A 22,868-nucleotide genomic window follows, 5' to 3' on the forward strand; every position below is an offset into this window, starting at 1 on the left:
GGCGACTACAAAGGTTCTATCTACATCAGGAAAAAAGATCCACATCTCCTCACAAGTTTTATCTCCAAACTACACGCTTCGTTCTACAGCAGGCAAGCACAGGCCATCTCCCTAGACATCATGTACACGTGCCAATAGATCGTATTTAACTATTTGTTAAATATTTGCATGAGAAAGAACATTGTTTTACAAACAAGATAAAAATAATGAGATCGTCCAATAAACCGCTTAACATTTGCTAAAAATAGGTTTCACAGTACATAAAGTAGTAAAGTGAACGTTCAGAGTATGTCAGACAAGAACTAGTTGTGCTTGTCGTGTGCTTATCGTCCTTTGAGTTTTATTAAGTTCTAAGCAATAGTAATGCAGCTGTAGCTGCAATTCCTTAATGCTGTAAATTGTGGGTTCCTGTTTTGGCACTGTGTCCTTTTACTGGAAATATAAAATAGCATTTAAATACATTTCAGATGTTAGAGTGCACGATGTAGTCCTCAATATACGAAAGTGAAAAGAACAAGGAAATATAGCCCCCTTCCCCTCGATCACCCATTGCCTTGAATGCTTCATCTCCTGGGGGAAACCCATGGCATTTGGGGCGATGCTTTTCCTGCATTTGCTAACAATGCAGAAAAAAGAGGCCTGGCCTCTCCATAAGCTAAATCCAGGTGTCCCATGTGAGTCAATCTCTGGGGATTTTCGAGGTAGTCCTACAAACAAGTCTCCCTCTGCCCCGGATGCAATGGTGCCACGGTCTACTCTTCATTGGCCCATACTGAGCACAGTCTGCACCATTGAGCAGATAAGCAGCACAGTGAGCCATATCGCCCATGGTGTTTTGGATCGATGCTTTGATAGGTAATCCAGGTGGTGATAGAGATATTGTCGGCATAATGGTTTGCCTTAGCGTGCAGAGGTTTAGCCCAGCTGTTAAAGCCAGGCTGACATCTCGGCTATTTACTGAGTGGCCTCATCCTGTGATTATCAACTCTTAGATGGTGCTGGAAGCCACTGGTAGAAGCCCCCTAGCTCTCAAAACCTGGCTTGGTAGCGTGTCAATACCCTCTCTGAATAATGTTGTTTCTGACACACATGTGGTCTGGAGTCCGGGGCGTTGAGCTCTGAAGTCCTAGTTCCAGCCTGACCACCAGAATACAGGCACCCAGAAGAAAGACGGTGCTTAAAAACACACCTTAATCTGACCCAACAAATTCCAGAGTGCGGATCAAGATATGGGGGGTAATTACGAGGTTGGAGGTAGCCATGGCGCTACTAGCGCCATGGCTACCCCCTTACCGCATACCGGGTCCGAGTTCCCTGAATGGGGAATTACCGGGCCATTCCAACCTTGGAGGACCCTGTATTTCCCCATTCAGGGAACCCATCCCCATTCGAGCCCAAAAGGGCTCAATGGGAATGGGGACCATGCTAACAATGGGCCCGTTTATTACGGGCCCGTTGTTAGCCTGCTGGTCCTTTAGCGGATCGCACTAAGGGTGCCTGGTAAAGCCAGCGCCCTTAGCGGGACCCGCTAAAGGACCTCGTAATGCAGCGGTAAGGGGTTAACGGCACCAGCACCTTTACTGGCGCCGTTAACCCCTTACCGCCAACCTTTTAATACCCCCATGATCTCGTTTTCTAGACGGAACAGGAGATGGCAACTGTGGCACAGGGATTTAAAGGGGAAAGGGGCAGGGGGACTATAAGAGGTGTCTCATAGGCCAGAACCTTCTCGTCCACTCAACTTCTTCCACAGCCTGCATTTGGGAGTTTTCCAAGGTCCTGAGTATTTTGCCATTTTGGAATTCCCTTATGAGACTGGGCTTCACAAGCCTGATTTCCATCAACCATCAAAATGTACATCATTGTATCTCAGTAAGGGAATAAACGCAACTCCCACTATACTTACAATCTGCCCCAAATCCGAAGAGTTGCTCAGGGCTAGCATCGCTGGGTAGAACTGTGCCATTCCTGAAGGTGAAATCATCATCAGGATACCCATTCAGGACACCCATCAGGCCCTGCGTGTCATTCTGGAACTCCTTGGGCAGCAGAACAGAAATACTGAGGAAATGGCCCATGTCACGGACTTCCACGCCGGCTCCGGAAGGAAACATCACCGTCACATTGTGCCCGCTGGGCGAGTATACAAAGACATCTGCAAGGGCAAGAGACACACACGTTCAGAGAAGGATAACAGAGAGAGGAGGGGAGGCAGAGAAAGGCAGACAGACAAAGAGAAAGAGAGGGATTGATAGAAAGATAGAAGGTGAGGGAACAAAACAAACTAATAATGAAGGAAAGAGGGGAAACATACGGTAAATGCTTGGAACAATGAAGTGAAGAGCAATTACGAAAGTGTAAAGTATAAATATTATGACAGACTGAAAGAGGGGAAAATGCCAGAACTACAACATTTTCTATTAGTAGTTTCCTAATCAGCTATTATAGAAGAAGAGAGCGGCCTGGATAGGATCTTAGTTATTTTATCCCTAAAGTGTGTTTGGATGGTTCTGCAACCACTCTTCTCAAGCTTCTATGGGTGCAGCAACATTTATGGTCTTGGTCAAGGAATTTAGTATATTTTTAGTGGAGTTAGAGGCAGGATGAATCTCAGTGGTGTACTATTTGTGCGTATGTTCTGTAGCGGCATGCATATGTAAAGCCCGCATTTGATGGACTCTGCGTGCTTAAGCTTGTCTAATGGCCTGGCTAGCACCCATTGATTCTGATCATTAGAAATGTAGTTTTCAATGCCTGGGTGGGCCGCATATTAAAATGTCACTTTTACACCCTGTATACGTTTAAAAAAATGACCCATAGATACTTTGGGCCTTCAGAACCTGAAGAAGGATGCCAGCAATACTTAGGGCGACACCCAAAATCCCCATAATGTATTTGAGGATATTTAGAAGAATGTTGTTGTCCATGCCCTAAGTGTTTGACAGATCTAGGGGGATCCATAGGGGTGGCAGGCCAGTGATTTGTGTATCTCCTCACTAAAGTTCGATAAAATGGTTCCTATTTCGCTAATATGTTTAAACCCTAATTGGCCCATGTCAAAAATGTTGCTTTTTTACTGTACTTGTTTACTTCTGCTGTGTTAATCTTGTTCAACAATTTTGCTTCAAATTGTAACTTATTGATTGGGCGAAGATTGGTCAGATCATTATGATCTACATAAGCTTCTTCAATTGTGGGATGCCTGTAGCATTTGTAGGGGTGTAAATGATCATCCTGAAGGGAGGGAAGTATTTTAGAGTGCAACGAGTGTCGAGGTCAATGCCTCAATGTCCTCTTTCATGAATGCAGCAGGACAGGGATCCTTGTGTATCTCAAAGCTTTCATTTTGGCCAGCAGTTTTTTCCACAGGATTGCCGATGTAGGGGTGCAGTCGGGACGCAGCGGTTGCACTTTGGGGGCCTTATGAACATGGTACGTTGGAATGCAACTACCTTAGCTCTAATGTCCTCTTATTTGTTGGAGAATGAAGCTGTAATGTTATCCACCAATCTAGGTGTTGGGGTTGCCACATTTTGAGCTTGGTTCAGTTGAGCCAATTCATTGATTATCTGGAAGACCTCAGCCAATTTGTTATAAGACTCAAACATTTGGTAATGAAGATGCTCTTTTTTACCACCAAACCACCTGCTGTTAGCCCTCTGTGTGGATTTTGTATGCAGCTTTGCCTTTCTCTGCATAGCGTTCCATCATGTTACCTCCAAGACTCTGCTTTTAATTTTGGATCAGCCAGATCTTTGTTGAATCATTTTTCGAAGCCTTGAGGCCCCTCTCCCACTTTTCAGGATATTAAGACCTCAGATGTTCAGCGCATTTATCAGTGAAATGCTCTAAAACAGGTCTCTGGCTCCTTTGGTGCCCCACTTGAGATCTGCTGTAGAAAAAGGTTAGCGTTGTCTTCAAGTGATAACCTAGAATTCAGTCTATAGTACGAGGCCTTGTTTCCATTTGCTGCAAAGGTCCACACCTCAGTTGGTTTGAGGAGAGATGATTGTCAGGGTCTGCCCAGAACTGTTTGGACGATTTGATATTGGCAAAAGAGAGTGTCCAGTGTGAGTCCATAAAGGAGTAAGACATCAAGAGAAAGGAAAGACGAGAAGCTATCCGGGAGGATTCAATAGGGAGGAAAGGTTGATCTGACATAGGTGAAGGCCTTTGCCTACCTGGAGCTGTTTTCATGGGGCACGCTTGCAACCGCAGCACTGTGTTCCTCAGGCTGAAGAGCTGATTGTCTATGATTCCAAACTGTGCAATATGGGGATTAGGAATACTAAACATTTGGTAGTTTGGGGGGACGTCTCTTACTGAGCACTGTTTTTCATGCTCGAAAGATGCATTTGATCTAGACAGGAGTTAAAGGCATCTTGTGACGTGAGGGTTTGTTGTGTGCAACTTGGGTTTGTTGTGTGCAACTTCTTGCTCCACAAAATATTGTGCAAAAGTTTAATGATCAAAGAAGCGGAAGCAGCAGAGCCGTTTAATTTGTGTACCCATCGCTGCTTATGCTGAGCAATTTCTACGTGTGAACTCTTCAAATTTCTGTGGTGCATTTTGTGACCATTTATGGTTTCAATTATTTTGTAAACCGTGTTGAATAGGAAAGTGGTAGGGAATAGACCAGTCAATCGAAAATCTAGTGTAAATTGCACTCTAGCAAGGCCCTGCAATTAACACCGGTATTATAGTGTCAACTTCACTTTAACATTCTCATTTTAAGCTGACATAGATTGCATTTAACGGAGCTGATTTCTGCACTTTGACTCCTGACTAACTTGCGATTTGCGTCTTCACTGGGGCAGTAATTGCACGTTTATACCTATATTGTAGCTCGCAATAAAGGCTTGTCCAGGTAATGTAATGTGGTATTTGTATAGCGCCTTGCACCAATAGTATGGTCACAACGTGCTGTAGCTTCAACGCCCTCGGGGGGACCTGATGCCAGGTATACGAAGAAATTCCAAGAGGCGCTAATATGCGTTTCTGCATATAGGCCAATATGATGATGTAAGTGGTGGCCAACTCCCTGCTAGTCACCCATGGTGAGCTGGCAGGTGGATGGATGGTGATGAGTGGTCTGCTGAGGGCATGCGAGAGCAGGAGAGATATTATGTGTGCAGCTACCATGCGAAGGTCTTGAGCATGTACGTAGATATTCTATCCATTTTCGTAAAGTGTATTTATAAGATATGGTCGTTTTGAAATTGCATAATTATTTGCAATTTGTTTAATATAAAGAATTCCAAGTAACCACCAATTACTTTATACTAATACGACTATACTACAACATAGTTACTGTAACTTTTTATTTTACACTTTTGTTAAAAAACAAACGGTATGAACATTTTTATAACAGATTACATATTATGTTAGACATCGTTTATACTGTGCCAAATCACCACCATAGTGGCTTCAAGGAGCCAATGCTTGTCTGGAAATTGGCATATTGTGCCCCTCCCGGGGTACCCAGACTTTAGTGTGTGGAGCAAAGGGCAAGCAAAGGAGTGAATCAGTGGGGGCAAGAGGGTACAGATCAAACAAACAGGGCTGGTGGGGGTACAAACAAGTGGTAATGGTGAAAATAATTGGCATTTAAAATACATCCTATTTCCACATTTCAAAGTTTAAATCATTGCTTGTCTGTCAATAGTAGCCTTTACAAAGGAGTGATTTAACACTTTCGTGTTTTAAAAGAATACTTAGAGCCACAGCAAACAAGATAACCCCATCATCAATTACAATTAACACATTTTAGAAGTACTGAGTAAGTTGCATAGCAGCACATTTTAAACCAATGTTGCATTATACCACATTTGATTCTTACTCCATTTTGTCCTTGACAGGGGGCACATACCCCCTTTGGCGACACAGGTAACATTTCTATTCCCACACATACTGTAGCTGGAGGGTGTACAGTAGTATCTGGAACAGGGGGTGTCCTACCATCAATATTTAGATATTTGTAACAACTTTTTCACGCCTTCTCCAACTACTCTGATTCCTCTGGCCCTACGGATCAATTGCACTTGTTTTGTGCATCATTGTTGTTTTGTCTAAACCCGGTATTATGTGGAAAGAGTCACAAAGTATCTTTTTTCTGGACACAAAAAAGTCCTTAATAATAGAGCATGTATATAAAAAAGTAAAACATACCAGCAGCTAATCAATAAAAGCTGTTGGAACACTGATGAGATGAAATGTGTTTTTCTATGTTACGCCCAGGTTATTAGTGAGACACAGATGCACTTGTCTCAGTTATACACGATAAAGCAGAATATGATTGCATAAAAGTTGTTGCAAATATATAAATATTGATGGTAGGACGCCCCCTGTTCCAGTTCATTCTTAGCCCACAGTCCTGCCAGTCTTAGTGCTGTTCCTTCAGTTACCACAAGGTGTACAGTAGTATGCTGAATCATCATTGCACCTGCTGCCATATAAAGTGTTTCTTAGACCGGACAATAGCATTTGATAGTTGTCGCCCCCAGCTCAGACCTACTACATTTGTGTTTGTTGTTACGATCCTACATTGAACAGCGTTCTGCCTGTTCTCAACTAGTCTGATGATCATCAGCCTGTACACAAAGCCAACGGTTTCTCCCCACCACAACCCACATTTGCAAAAACAGCATACGAGTGCAGACAGCATCCTCCGCATAGAGGATCACCTCACCTTCTGGAAGGCACTCAAGTCCTGGCTCTTCCAATCTGCGTCTTGACTGACATAATCCGCCTTTCGGGGGAACCTCACTCCCAAACAGCTAGGCGGGGGCATCAATGAATCACATGAGGTGACTCCAAGAAAGTATAGCGCCCATGAGGAGTGTCAAATAAGGTAGAGAGCACGCACGGGAAGGATCCCGTAGACCAGCACAGCAGGACCTGCTCCCTGTCATGGGTACATATCACACTCCATCTCGATGGAACATAGCGGTATCCCTCCCAAGGTACAGCCACCCACCCGCACACATCTGCAATCAGCCACTACCTGAGCTCATATCGCACATCACCTCTACCACTAGAATGCAGCTCAGTCCCATGATAAAAATGTGGTCTAGCTGGACACATAATCAGGCTCCTTGACTTGCATACTCTTCGACATCCTTCACAGCACCCAACCACAAGACTGTTCTACTTGGGTCACTAGCAGGAACTTACCACCCCTACCTACCTTCGTACAGGGAAAAATGCACACACACATTCTAAATCACTCGGACCAATCTTTCATACCTCAGACTCTGGTATGACAAGGGTGTTCACCTGCCGTGCTTTGATGCCATGTAAGGGCCACAAAAATGCTATACAAACGCCACATTACGTTATCCATGAGTCGAAACACATACTCGTAAACTGCGCGTAGGAATCAAACCTTGCGACACATGAAAAATGTGACTTTAAAAAAAGACCTTTCACTATTCAACCGGAGCATTGCCTACACCTGGTATATTCTCAAAATGATTCAGTGCTGCATTGTGCCTCATAACGTGCACATTGCTAAGGCTAATACAAGTCCAATGACGGCTACAGGGCTTTTTTGTTCTCTTTTAGTTATAACTCTCTGGTATCTGCCATTTCAGGAGGAGGCATTCTTCATCGGACCAAATATGCCCTTAGGAAGGCAGAGATCTTATCAAACAAAGAGGTTTCATGGGGAAATCTCACTGCAGCCCTTTCACTTTACTAACACCTGCAAGTACTGTAGCAATGCAACAGTGGAGTATGCAGCCATTCCATCGATTACCAATACCTAGCCATCTTTTCTGGTCAGCATAGCCCATTTATGACAACTAGATGTAAAGAAAATGTGTCGGAATGCCTACAAAGAGGGACTATGCAGAGCCTATAGAAGGGAGTCTTGGTAGTAAGAATGCTACATGCAAATAATCAAATGTTCCTAGCTTTTTTTGATAGAATGTGTTTACGTTAATACGATATTGTCTTTTGAGCCATTGTTTGAAGCAGTGGAATACTTTATGTTCACAAAATAATTGTTCAAGAGACTACGCTGGGATCTGCAACCTTTGGGCCAGATTCTCAAAAAGTAGCACAAAAGGGAGGAGCACAGGGAATGTCTTCGGTTCATTCGCAGTATTTGAAAAATGCTCAAGTCAATTTATTCACAAAGGTACCCTGAGCATTTCAGCAGTGGCTGGGCAGTGGTGCAAAGATGCACTGTCCAGCCTCTCGACACAAATGTATGACAGGCTCCCAGAAACCATGTGGTTTCTGGGAGCACATTTCACAAAGACAGGGCCATAAAGAGGCTTTCTTTGTGAAATGATCATTAAAAAATGAATTCCATCGCCATTTGGGGGATGAAAATGTTAATGTGACAGCCATGGTTTAACGTGTGGCTGTTGCAATTCAAAGACAAATCATGACAGGGTCAGCAATGACTCTGCCATGATTTGCTCATTCGCCGGCACCTCTGTCAAACAGAGCTGGGCATGTCCATCATTTCTGGTAGATCCAGTGCTGCACTGTCAGCCAGACTGTGAAATAGCTTTCCCGCTGGCCCCTCCACTGGCCCTTAGCAAGACGGGAAACCTTACAACTTTCAGAAAAGAATTGAAGACCTTGCTGTTGCAAACTGTATATGCCATGTCATTGATGGCTGCATTGCATAGGACGAGCACTAAGAAACCTACGGGTGGATGTGCCTTGCGTTATCTACATAGATACATACCAGTAAATACTTAAGTTTGTGAATTTGGGATATGCTTTTAAATGTCCTGAAACGCTACCCGTTATTTGACCAAATTCAAAAAGAGGGGGAAAGGGCATATGAATGAGTGATGCTCTCATTCAGACGCTCTTTTTGTATTTGGATTATACTTGTTTTGGGGGCATTGCCTCATTTGAGTAGAAATGAAAGTTGAGAATCTGGCCCCTAGTCCCTTCAGATGTTATGGCCTATGGTTCCCATCAGCCCTAGCCAGCTCAATCAATGATGAAGGATTGTGAGAGTCAAAGGCTAAAACATTTGGAGAGCTGCAGGTTTCACAACCCCTGGCCTATGCAAACCTCAATGTATTGTAGCGCTTTTCATTGAAATTCAAAAATAGCCTTTTTTGTGCAATTTGCAGATCAAAAGGTTCCATTACTTTAGAGTGTCTTAATGTTTTATAGTCGAGCCACACAGGTTCCATAATTCAGGCCGGTGTGACAAATTGCAGGATTCAATCACTTCTCCCCAGGAGGGAGCCTTTCCATCTCAGGCTAGGGAGGTGAGTCCGCTCTGCGATGATCCCTCTAGTGGTGGTGGTAAGCGGCAACTCACAGGGACAGAGAATCTTGTTCCTTAGAGGAACTCCCTAAAACCCTTTTCTCTAACACCACAACAAAACCACCAAGTCAGACCACTTTGTATTATTGTTATGCAGAATCTATGTTTCCTATTGAAAAACAACCATTCATGAATACTATGAAGAAGAAGATTGGTGGACGATTAATAATGATTACTCCCAGTACTGTAACGAAGAAGAGTGAACTGAGGATACATAACATCTATCAGAGAAAGAGGAGGGACTACACACCTCAGCTGGGGATGCCCCAGCAACCTGTGATAAAAACAGAGGAAGGACTCCTTATAGAGTCAGACAGGAAAGGACTCCAGGAGCTTCAAACCAGACAATTCGTGGCTGGACTCTGGGAATGACCAAACATCCATCGTGAGGAAGAAAGAAGGTGCTGATGACCAGAGACCTTGAAGGAGACAGAGGTTGTCGAGCAGTGGGGAGGAAACCCCAAAAACAAGAAGAAACAGGTGAGAGTATTGGCAGGACTCTGGAGGGTTGGACCGGAGCGTCCAACAACTGCACAGAGACCATTGAAGCCTGGACATCGCTAAGCCGTTGGGAGAAGGAAGATGCTAACGCAGCAAGAAAGCAAGTCATTTGGAAACCATGGGAAGTCCGGCACCTGAGAAGAGGCCCAGCCATGCCAAACCCTGTGTAAGAAGGTGAGGGGGACAGAGGAAGACCCATGGGGGACTAGGGCAGTGGAGAAAGCAAACATCCTACTTGTTGCAGTACTTGGCCAGAAGTTAAGAAGATTAAATAATACTCTTGGGCCCAGACTAATTGTCTGAGTAGTCAAACAGAAGTTAAATAGAGTAATGAATACTCTGGGACCCATCCTACTCGTCCCAGTAGTTGAACAAAAGTTAAGAAGAGTAACACATACTATGGGACTCCGCCTACTAGTCACAGTAGTTGAAAGCAGTTAAAAAGAGTAGTGAATAGTGTGGGACTCAGACCACTCGTCCCAGTAGTCATACAGAAGTTAAAAAGAGTAACACATACTCTGGGAATTAATCTACTTGTCCCAGTATTCAGATCAAAGTTAAAAAGAGTAATGTGTACCCAGGGACTCTGCCTACCTGTCCCAGTAAGTGGCTAGAGAGTAAGAGAGACCACATAGAAGACAGTGAGTCCAAAGGAGGAAAATACGGTCCTCATTGTCTAATAAACCTAGAAGTGAAGAAACAGAATAACATTAATAGCAAGAGGGATATGAAGAGGGTTTCATTCCCCTAGTGCAACAAGGACGAGAAGGACTTTCAGAGACACTAAAGAGAGACTTTTGCCCAGGTTTCCTAACACTCACAAGGCTAAAGAGGAGGCCTAACCAGAAAGCAATTAGGGGAAAGAGAGACTGGGAGAAGTCTTGTGCAGGAACTACATCAGGTACTTAAAAATAATGCTGCACAATATCTGAGACTTGCCTATTAAAACTAAGGAAGAACATCCAGGAGAAGGGAGTCCTTCTCCTAGACCTTTGCTATCCAGAAGCTGAAGAAGCCTTTCCAGGAGAAGCTATTCACTCTCCTGGCTTTCTGTTGTGTTAGCATAGTGGTAGGAGCTGAATATCTTAGAGTTGGATGGAGGGCAGACTATTTACTTTTAGACTTCACTACAGATGACAAGCACCTTAGTTTGGTTAGGTAAGGAATCCCAGAGGTTAGGGATAGTAAGGCATTTTTCTTATTATTTAAATAAAGAACTGTAAAATGACAAAACTTGGTCTGCCTCTTGCTTCTGACTTACCATACCGGTCGCTGGGCCTTTGTTTAGTTCTGTGCTTAGTGTCTCCGGTGTTTGGGAGTGCTCAGCCTCAGCTATCGTTACCACAACCAGGATTCAATGCCACAACATGAATCTGATTTTTGCAACACATGTATGATGCTCGTGTCAGCATGTTATTAGCATGTTTTCTTTCCTCGTTTCCCTTGCTTTAAAGAATGTGGGGTTCCTTCAAAATCCCCCCTCACTCCACCACCCTTGTTTTAATACCCTTTTCCGGCTCCAACCACCTCTTCTAGACTTTTGGGCACTTTCGAAATGGGATTTTTTGATCCCGTTTCCAAATCAGGACGTTTTGCTTTTTTTTTTTAACCATTTTTAATCAAACGGCATACTTTGTGCAAAGGCACTAACTACTGCCAAATACAAGAGAGACTTTGGAACATTCATGTCTGAAGATGAACCATCATCAGAGCTGCTAAAGGCTGAAGGTTCTGTTCTGATTCCAGCATAGGGAAAGAAAATCAGTGAAAACATGTTTGCAGAAAGGTTGTTTGCAAAGGCATAGTCTAATGAACTGTGGCATGGGGTTGTCACCCTCATGCTGCATGCATGGTGGATGTGTTTCAGCAGGGGTGTAGGAACACTGCAGGTAAATGCACTTAGTTCAATATAAGCAGTGAACAATGAATCCCACAACTTGTTTTGTATTATCATCTAAACTGATGTTTATTCCTGCCGAAATCTGGGAAACCTTTCAGCATATTGAGTCATATGTTCTGCAGAGTTGTACCAAAGTCTCATTATTTCACTCTTATTCCCTATGTAATCTGTACCGGGTCTTCATGCCTTTTCCCTTTTGCCAGCATTGAAAACACCCTCTGTTCCATTCGTTCATGCTCATTAGCCCATAAAGGGGGGTATCTATTTGGGGTATTGATTGGGTATTGTTGCAAGGGCAAGGGGAAGGTGGGTAAATGGGGTTACCCCCTTGAGAAAAAGAACAACATAAATGACTGGCACAGTGGTAGCCTAGCTATGGCACAAGCCCACCCATTGTTGGGCATTTTTTGAGTATGTAAAATGTAATATCGGCCTGACATCTACAAATTCAAAATATATCCACCACCCTTTTTTCTAGTTGCTTTAATTGGTAAAATTATAGAAACAATATGTGGTGGTATCGATAGTTTTCGTTAGATATTGAAATATCCTAGTGCCTGGAAGGGAATGCTCTGTCATTTCCCTGACAAATATGCCAATATCACTCTGTGGGCAAATTTACTTATATATGTACTAATTCACTAGAATGTTTATAATATAGTTTGATTTTAAGTGAAAATCTGATCTTATAATTTGCAGATTCTGCCTATACTAACTTTTTAAAGGCTTGAATATCAGAGTAAGAGGCCAGAGCAAAATAGCAGCATTCAACAAGGGCTGAGTAATTTTAAAAATCCAGTATAGTCCGCAGAGGTGGACTGTAGGATTGCTAAAGCCCAGGTTGACTAAATTGGAGCCGTGCATACAGTTGAGAAAGCAGGTTTGGTTATACATTCTAGACTACAAGGGAATATGTGTGATGCTGGAAATGCATTGGAGGGACAGGGCCTCCATGTTCTTGTCCTGTAGTCCTTTTATCGTGTGTGTTCTATGTTATTTTCTGCACAGGAGTCCATGTGGGACTCCTGGCAGTGCAGCTCTTCCTCTTTGGTTTGGTGAACAGACCCTTGTGATACCTTTATGGCACCCATGGGTGGGGGTACAACCTTGTACCCCCTAGTGTATGCTTCTGGGCACCTGTGTGTGGCCCATAGAGCAGGGTATGGGCTGGTAGCAGCTCCATGCTGAATTAGACAGGTGCTCTGAGTATCCTCCATTTTGGGAAACCCAGGCCCTGCCATTGGAGTCAGTTGATTCCTGGTAGAAGACAAAATGGCCCGTGTGGCCTTTTTTTTTCTATTGCCTCTTACCTTGTTAGTCCTGAGAAGCTCTGACTCTGCCCCCTGCCCTGACTGGCTGTTGAGTGGAAGTTCCATATATGGTATTGGGGAGAAGTCCAAGCCAGACTGGATGGAGCCTTCCCAATGACTGTATGTTGTGGGTACGTCCGTGGGGTGGGACCTGGGTGAAAGGAGTGTGTGACGAATGTGCATTTCATGTTATGGGTGTCTAGTATCTGGTGTTTGACACAATGAATGAGACAGCCCTGCACGAAACTGGTATGAATGCAGTGTGGCGTGCTGAATGGCTGGGCGCTTGTCCCAATCCACATTCCGTGTTGTGTGTGTCTGGATGGAGAAGAATGGCCTGAATGCACTGTGAGCCTGATTGACTGTCTGTCTGCCTGAATGCCCTTCTGAATTATTGGTTGCCTGAGTGTGACCCAGTAGAGTGAATGAGAGACCAAACAGTATATCTGGGGACCTCTCACTGATGGAAACCGTTCAGAAGCTGAAGTGAAAACTTGATGCTTGATCTCAAAGCCGAGCCGGAAGAAGAAGGTGGACTGTGTTTCCCTTCGCTACAATCTGAAAGCTGCTGTGTCTTCAAGAAACGGATCCAAGAGAGGACCTGGCTAGCAGACCTCTTCCTGAGCTACAAGGAAACACCGTGCACCAGCTGATCTTCACCAAGGCTCCCTGAAAGTCAGTTCTCGAAAGGCTGCCGACCGGAGACAGGGACCACCGAGGAATCTGAGGTGAAGCGCCGAAAATTGAAGTCCATCGCTGTCGACGACTATCATCGCTGACCGGAGCCGCAATGCTCCATTGCGTAAGACACTTGAATCAAGGACTCCCTTGGTCATCACCGTCGACTGCTTTGTCCCGCCAGAGAAAGTCAAGGTTGCTGATGTACCGAGGAGAATCCACCGGTAGGTTTCCCACCACCCGAAGTCCTCAAAGACGCCGACGGAGAACCGAAAGCCAGCCGTGGTCGAGTCCCAATCGCCTGAAAGCCGACGACCCGACATCCTTGCTGGGCCTACGTACTTCATTGACACTTTGTGGCAACAAACTATCGTCGCTGAGGTGTGCCGCACGCTTCATCTTCGCAGAACGTACACGACCGATCGTCGACGAGCACCGCAAGGACCAAAGCTGCTGCCTCAACAACATTGTTCACCCTTTTATTTGAGGAATCTTGACGATCCGTGGCTCCTGCCTTAAAGGGAGATCACTCAAGAAGGATACATCGATGACCTGTCGTCGAACCCTGCTAAACAAGGTATATTGGGGGTAGTAGAACATTTGTAGAAGTAAATAAGACTCTGCTAAGCAATAAATGGACTGGGCTTGTCAGTATATCTGTATTTACAGGTTGACCAAGTGGGTGGCTCCTCACACAGAACTGTGCCAATAGTTTAACCAACTTGTTTTTTTCCCAAGTCTATTGTTGATACCTTTTGCTATTGATTTGTATGCCATTTCAAACTGTCAGCAGTTGGTGCATTTTAATGGAATGAAGAGTTATTGTAGTACCACATAAAGACTCTATCTATTTATCATTATAGTATTGCGTGAGCACAAAGTGTGTTATTGTGATTGTGTATATAACTTGAACCTTATTTATATAAAGAACTGTGTTATCACTAACATAATGTGTGGACATTCCTCTGTGGGGGCTTGGGGACTACACTGTACTTAAGAACCAGCCTGCATTTCCTCCTGAGAGCTTGAGCCTTGATTGCTCGTCCACGTGAACCAAAAAGATTCTTGATTCACAAGAAAAGGGAAATGTCCCGTACTATTTCAATAACCCCTGAATACAGGCACAGCTGAGATAGGGTGAGTCAGAAAAGGAAGGGAGGATCAGCATCCTGAGCGGAAAAGGGATGTGTGCTGGACAAAGAATGAGCTGACTCACAGGAGAATTGGAGAAGGATGGGACTCTCAGGGGGATGGGCAGTGGGGGTGGCAAGGGCTACTGAAGCACTGATGCATGCCAGTGGAGCATGGGAGCAAGATTGGAGGTGTGTAGTTTGCATGGGCTCTGAAATCCATACTGTTCATGCAGCCAGCATTGCATAAAACCTGATTGGCTAAGTACTCTGGACATGAGCCTACTGGCCATCCATGTGTAAACCATGTGTAAGAACTGGGCAGCCAGCCCTTTTCCCTTGAGTATGTGGGTGTAAACAGAGAAATGCCATATATGGTCCTGGTTCCCTAGCCCAGAATCTTCCGGCATAAACAACGTGTCAGTGGAAAGTGTGACCATCAAAGCTGAATACACCTCTGAAAGTTTTGCCAAGAAGGAGGCCTGGAAAGTCGAATGTTTCAACACCAAATGATTGTGTTTCTTCTAGAAGATTTGAAGGTATGCAACCCTGTTTGGGGTGCCATCAGGTCCCAGTAGAAGATTTGTCATAGAAAAGTCAAATTGCTCCATTCTGCTCATCCTAGGTGCGATTGTCTACACCCAAAGTTGAGGTTCTGCTATGCTGGAAATGACTGAATACCACTTCATTACTGAGGACTACTAGTCTGGGAGGCCACCACCAGCAGGATATCAGCTACATCACAGCTATCAGCACAAAGTAGTCTCTGCTACCACAAGAGGGTCTGTAATCCAGAGTACTGCTTTGTGACCCGAAATGTCCTCCCATTGTTAGAGTAGATACATTTACTTCTTGCAGTTCTCTGTGAGGTTCCATCATACAGGTCAGATTTTGACACTGTATTTTTGTGAACACTGCCATTTCTCTAAATGATTGCTAGTGTTGGTTAGTTTATATGTCATTTTGTTGTATAGAATTAGTGTGAGCATTTCCTGTTAGGGCGGGGAGAGCCAGGGAACTCAAAGGAAGAGTCAAGCAATAGCAGAGATAGGGGGGTCTTGCCTGACTCTAAGGGCCAAACAGGGCTTAGTTGTGAAAAGGGCCACTGGATAAAGGGGGTGTGGGCCAGTGTATGTTATTCATGGTGGTATAGTGTGAGGGGTCTGAGAGAAAAGATGACAGTAGTGCTGGGGTGTGGGGGGTAGTGACAGTGGCAGTGATATTGGGATAGTGTGGGGGAGCTTGGCCTGGGAGAAGAAAGAGAAATAGTGGCACTGCTGCATGTAGGTGCAGCAGCAGTGCTTTTTCTACTGCATGGGGGGGGCTTGGGAAAACAAAGAGAGATAGCGGTGATGAGGAGTGGGGACAGCACCAGGTTATTTTTGGATAACATAGGGGAGGGTGACTTGTGAAGAGAAGAAGTTGTTGGCGTTGACACAGTAGAGCCCTCATGAGTTGATCACTCCAAATTGGTTGTAAGCCCAAGAATATGCAATCTGAGGTGCTGGTCATCACGTGACTATTATTAGATAAGCTGTAAATCTTTGTTGGTTGATTAAATACTTCTAGCATTATAACTCAGCAGCTCAGGCATGAAGCCTCCAGCTTCCAGGGCCTGTTACCAATGGCCATAAAAGGCCTTTGACTTATGCACCATCCAGCATGGTGAGCTTATGGTCCTTGGAACGTGCATCTGTATTGGATGGGATTACACCAGAATAATTCTGAGTCCAAATAACCAGACAAACTAAATAAGATGGCAAGTTGCTGTTTTATTAACAATGATCTAAAACAGAGAGTTTACAACAAACATTAAAGGATGCATGCTCATTCTCTCCGCGATTTCCACAAATAATACAATTATATAAATCTTTATGCATCAGAATGACATCATGCTACGTGGCAATAGTGAAAAACCTATCAAGGGTTGGGATTGGTTAAGGGACACATCTAGATATACAAACTTATAGGAGCAAGGCGTGGTATTGGCTGTCCGATATCAGATGGACAACTTATGCCTACCTTTTCATATGTGTCATTTAAGAAAAAACAGTAACACAGTGTTTCATTGGTTTCTCGAGCTATACGATCCTTCATTATTCTGACTAATGCAATTGAATTGGAACGCATTTGCCATGTCTGGAACATTCGGTTTAATTAGCAGCATGTAAACCAAGACCCAAGTGCAAGTAGATAGTACATGGGGCTGCCATACCACCCAATTAACCCAACATCTCTCATCACCCATGCCTTCTGCCAAGAAATTCTCTTTGTACTGGGCCTTGAAGAGTATTCTTGTCCTGGGAATGCAACAGGAGTGAGGGCACTCGCTATCATGTCTGGAACTCCAAGTTCAAGCTCTATTTCCATCCTCGACTGACATGACCACAGACCACGATTCTATTCATTCTCCAAGCTTTTAAATGCTTTAAATGAATTAAGACTTGGCATCCTTTGTGTTCTTTCCTTCTTGCACCTTCACGTGAGAGGGTTCATCCTCCGCACACACGTTCTTCTTCAGCATAGGTAGCTGACCTTGGCTTCTCAGTTCTTGACTTCTGGCCAGACAGCCTCTCCACGCAGCTCCAATAAGCTTGTTAGTCTACAGCGTTTCAATCTTTCTCCATGGTTCTTTGGCTTATTATTTCATGATACCAATGTCCAGTTTCTATATAATTGGCGGCTTCGCCTGCATTCACTGCACTGTTTGTTGCTCGCCTAAATGATGACTTGGTCCATCTTGTGTTTCAGCGTATGTACACTCTTTATACTTCAGATTTCTGCAACACTTTTTACTGTATAATGTTATTCTTTTAAACCTTAAAGTTCACTTGATTCTTGACTTCGTTATTTCTCCTCTAGGATCCATGCATTGTCTTCTTTCAGTATTTCAGGACGTTGTGCACATTTTCTTATGATGTCTTCAGTTAATTTTCTTAGCTTTTTCACATATTCCTTCAGGGAGTTCCTCCTGTAGGCTGTCATCAACTTGAGGGTATATTAGATATAGTCGTCATAATGGATACTGTCTTCCATATACTCGCTGTGGTATTGGTACAATAGCTGGTGTTAGACAGTGCACAGTCTCATGGCTCCAATACAGGAGAAGTAGGAGGGTAGGATCTCCTGCGGATATGTCCGTCTGCTCCTCTACAATCTAATCAATGTTACAACACACCTTTAATTCACAATTACCCGGAGTGTAAATTATGTTCAACAGAATGATGTAACTCCTAACAATCTGTTTAATACAGGGACACAAAGTAGGACTGAGCTAGTCTGAAATACAATACAGAAATACAAGAGAACCTGTGTACGAAGGCATGTACTGCTTGAAAACTATTGTTTGCAGCAAGATACGAATATTGTATTCATTACCGTATATAGGATTTCTGCTGTCCTAGGCCCAACTAAGTGCATGTACCCCCTCCACAACTTTACTCCACCTCTGCAAGATTCTGCACCTTCACCAGATCCCGATCCTTCAACAGATTTTGTCTGCCTTGGCCAAACTATGCCCCTTTACCCCCATTTTGTCCCCATGTTTGATTCCAAAACAACATAAGGACGTTTTTAAGGCTGCTGGGATGAGATAGTTATTGCTTCCGTTCCATCAATTCAAGCCTGTTATCTTCTATGTTATGTTAGTTGAGAGAGTGTTTTCAGATCTCTGCTGATGAAGCTTTAGAGAAAGCAGCGTGTTCTACAATTGAATGCACTAGAGTTACTTGTTGAGGTCAATTGTCTACTTTCCATTACGTCAGAGAAAAATGTTTATGAGGAAGCAATCAGAACATAAGCTCTCTGCCAATTGGGCACAGGTATGGGACCGTTGGAAAGAGGAATTTTGGTTTTAATGCTAATATTTGGTTTCCCAAGAGTTGCCTGCCGTCACCCCACGAGAAGCACCTAGTCTGGTCAGAAAAAATGATGTTTCATGCATCATTGAGTACATTAGGTCTATCAAATGTTAATGTTTACAGACAAAATATATATGAGAGTGGTATAGGGGCATTTTTATAAAAATATTGAATAAAAAGAACTTAACCTCCTTCTCATGGTTACAGCTCTGGTGTTAGCACAGGGAAAAATGGAAATAAGGCAGGTTACCATCTGCTGCAGCCCATGTACTTCCAATTCCTTGATTTAGAACGCCTTTAAAAGATGACAAAAATCACAACTCTGCCTTGACACAAAAACCTCAGTATAATAGACAGTTGGGGAAGGTGTTTGGAACCTTTGGCTGTGCATTCACATAGTGGAGTAATCAATAAAGGTGACCCTACAAATTCATGGGTGGGCAGCAATATCATTCCTCACAGCTGTGCCGTGCAGCCAGCTTTAATTACAAAATAAGCAGTACATTCTGTTTACATCATTGCTGTTTGTATCATTGTCCAAAATACTGAACACTCCAAGAGTAAAACTGGGTGATGGGTTGGGCATTACATCAAAACATTAACTTTGGGTGTGGTTTAAGTTAGGGGTCTTACAAGGTTGCGTCTATGGTAATTTAAAATGTTTGTTAACTCCTTAACGTCGGCAGAACTGTACAATACATAATAACATTTTGAGATTTGTGGGTTATAGAATAAGATTTCCTGCTGTTGTTTGAAGTGCCGTTTTACAGTAAAAGTGCAATCTTGTATTTAAAATCTATGTAAAGGTTACTTATAAACATAACTGTTATGCATTCTGTGGTATACTTTGCAGTTGGTTCTCCTGGTAGTGCTAAGCGCAGAGGTGAATGTCATCAAATACACATGATGAACAGAGCAAGGATGCCATTTGCCTACTTTACACTGGGCAGCTTCTGTAAAGACGGCTGAATGGGTATCTTGATGGGACACTACACAATCTTCTTCTTTACAGCTGTTGAACAGTGTGTTCCTCTGGCACACAGTTTTTGTTCGCTCTCACCCTTCTATGGCTTTGAGTATCCTTTCACAGGTTCCTTGATGCACTTACGCATTTCGATTTAACCCTCGCCATTTTAACTTCTGTACAATCTCTTTATGCTTACACATTGTGTGTGGCTACAGTTCTCTGAAATGTGGGTCCGGGCAGGGAAAGTAGTCCCTGCTTCTGAACATCATTTTAGAGCCCACCTGTGGAAACACTGTGCTTGACGTAAGCACAGACATGCATTTAATATTGTAAAATGATGCACCATTTTGAACTTTTACTTTTCTGGTGAGAAACTCCTAATTTTTGCATTGGTTTAAAAAATGCATTTCATGTTTATTTGAACATAAAAGTGTTTGATTTACACAGTGTATGTGTGTATTAATTAGAAAGAACCAAATGATAACAAGGAGTTGCACCAATAAAATCCATGAGGTTTCTGGCTGTTTTGCATATTAAAGAGCATTTTGGGTCATAATAAGGATAACAAAGTTATATCTGTTATATATGTCTATGAAACCAAGGACATCATTTGGGGATCACCAGGTCTCCCTTGCTACCCATGTGGTCTCCCCTGCTACCACTAAAAAAAAACAAAAAACGAATTTTGATATATTTAATTTTTTTCAATGGGAGCTCCTCGGCTGTGGCCAGTGCTCTTTGTTTCTGGAGTGCGTGGCTTTCTTGTTCAGGCCACTGAAAAAAGACGGGGTTCCACAAGTGTAACACTTTGAACAGTGACCCTAAATAAGAAAGAATAGGAATAACAAATAATTTGTCTTTCAGGAATACTATACAATAATTGTAAGACTCATTAAATGTTCTTAAATACCTCAACTTCACAATGCCGACAAAAACTTCCAAAACACATTTAGAATATGCATCAGGGGTAGACTGGCCTATAGCGAACTCTGGAGATTTTCCGGTAGGCCTCTGCATTCTGGGCCGCATTATGTGTCGTTTATCCAAATGCTCTCATAGGAAAAGGGTTGGGCTTGCTGAAAATGTGTAATATGGGGCCCCTTTGAGCATTATTTCCAGGGCCTCTTTTGGTTCCCAGTCCACTCCATTTCGGCCTATGTAGTTGCAGTAATAGGAAATAAAATTCTACCGTTGTCTCTGTTACGATCATCACAAGACATTCCATAGTGGTGTCCTCAGGCACTTGACAAAATCCTGTTGCCAAAAGGCTTGTGTACAGTGTAGAAATGTTTGACCGTAGCACATAAAGTGGCCCTTGATTTCATAGTGCTAGAATTAATGCTTTTTTTGTAATGTGTCTATCTTTTCTATCTCCCTGGCATGCTGTTCGGGATGTTTGTTTGCATGTATCATGTAACAAGTGCCAAGTTATGAACCCTCCCAATGGTATGTATTTTGCCAAACTCTGAAGCCTGAAAAGTAGATCCATGCAGGCTTGACATGTGGCCAACTTTGTACCAGACCTGCAGATGAACTGGTCTGTTGTTAAATCTCAGTTACCAGTTTAATGGTATCCACTAGAGAGTGCAAATTGCTTTCTGACTTGAAGAACATTCAGACATGTAATTGCTCATTTTACTATACCCGGTAAAATAGCTATAGCTGGTTAGATAGCTCAATGGGTTGAGTGTTCGCTGCTGCGATGTGTGTCTATGATCTGCAGGTTGCAGGTTCGAACCCCGGCAAGGCCAACTCAGCCTTTCATCCTTCTGTGGTCGATAAATGTGTACCAAATGCAGGTCGGGTGATATTGTATGTATATTTGTTCTATATAAAGCGCTTAGGCTTAAGTGCTATATAATAACACATCATTATCATTTGGCCTTGGAGGGCTGCTTCCATTCACAGTAATTTGGTAATATGGGCCTATACACACTGATATTAACTATACCTGTGGTGATGCATCCTTGTATGAAACGTAAATCACATTACAGTGATATTGTAACCATATTTCTCGTAGTGTGCTTCGGAACGATGCTATGTGATGCCAGTTCCTGTTTTGCCAAGGCTTGAAAGGTTGTCTTCCTGTGATGTCATCAGAGGTCAAGGGTCATGTGATGGCCCTTCCGCTACCCCTGGCATTTTGGTGAAATGACGTCCCTGTGCAAGACTTGTATGACTGAATCACTAACTACACAATGCATGTTGGATTTGGTACGCATTTCCTTTCTTTGAAAAAAAAAAAAAGTCAACCAAACATTAAGGGTTTTGTAAATAACAAGCATACATACAAGTTTGGCCAGCAAAAGCATTGGCTCTTAGAGTGGAATGATTGCTAATAGATCGAATTCCCTTATGCATTGTTGTGGCTCAGCCAGATTCCATGCACTATAACAGATTTTATAGTTAAACAATATGCCCTGAGCGGCGGGTGCATTACCGACTCAGGTAATGCCCCAGCGGCCATAGTTATAGGCCCTGGGGCATTACCAGAGTCGGTAATGCCCCTTCCGTGAGGGGTATATAGCTATTAGTACCCCGGCCTACAAGATCTGCGTGACAGGAGCACTAAAAGCATTTTTTTGGTCCCAAAACACTGCAGCGTTTCGGGACAGAAAAAATAAAAACGACCAAGAAAATCACCACCGGGAACGTCCATTTTCCCTTTCCATGGCGGCCATCGGGAGCGGACGTGCTGGGAACAGAAGTGTTCCCAGCGCGTCTGATCCCGAAAGACGACAGAGAAGAAGGTAAGTGGGGTTGGGAAGGCGGAAGGGAGAAAAAAAAAATATGTACCTGGGTCACCGGCGGGGGACGATGGAAGCCTCCAGCCGTGCGGAGGCTCGGAGCGGGGATGTCTCAGCTTTGAGTCTTCACACGGCTGGTGGCTTCTATCATCCCCCTCCAGGGACAAGGCAGGCAAAAGGTAAATGGGGGTGGGAGGGTGGGGAGTAGGGAGAACAGAAAAAAAAAATACCCAGCGGGGGACGATGGCGGCCTCCAGCTGCATGGAGGCTTCGAGCAGGGATGGCCCTGCTTCAAGTCTCCTCATTGGCTGAGTGGCTGGACAAAGGCATGGAATCCAGGGTTTCCCGGCCGGGTAATGCCAATGAGTGAGGGCCAATCAGAATGGTCCTTTCATTCTGATTGCACCCTCGCCGGGTACTAATTAATAAAATACCAGCATTGAAAATAAACTACTATAAAATCTGCCAGTTGTG

General features: G+C 43.6%; 1 protein-coding gene across 2 annotated transcripts in view; it reads right to left on the bottom strand.

Annotated features, from left to right (window-relative positions):
* LOC138492163 (uncharacterized) overlaps positions 1–22,868 on the bottom strand; it is a 1,449,912-nt gene that overhangs the window by 404,917 nt on the left and 1,022,127 nt on the right. For both annotated transcript variants that reach the window (XM_069619172.1, XM_069619173.1), the window contains exon 23: positions 1,907–2,155. In XM_069619172.1, the coding sequence (XP_069475273.1) occupies positions 1,907–2,155 (249 nt within the window). The remainder of the gene's footprint in view (positions 1–1,906; positions 2,156–22,868) is intronic.

Source organism: Ambystoma mexicanum, chromosome 10, assembly GCF_040938575.1.
Source record: "Ambystoma mexicanum isolate Mex_15411 chromosome 10, UKY_AmexF1_1, whole genome shotgun sequence".
NCBI lineage: Eukaryota > Metazoa > Chordata > Amphibia > Caudata > Ambystomatidae > Ambystoma > Ambystoma mexicanum.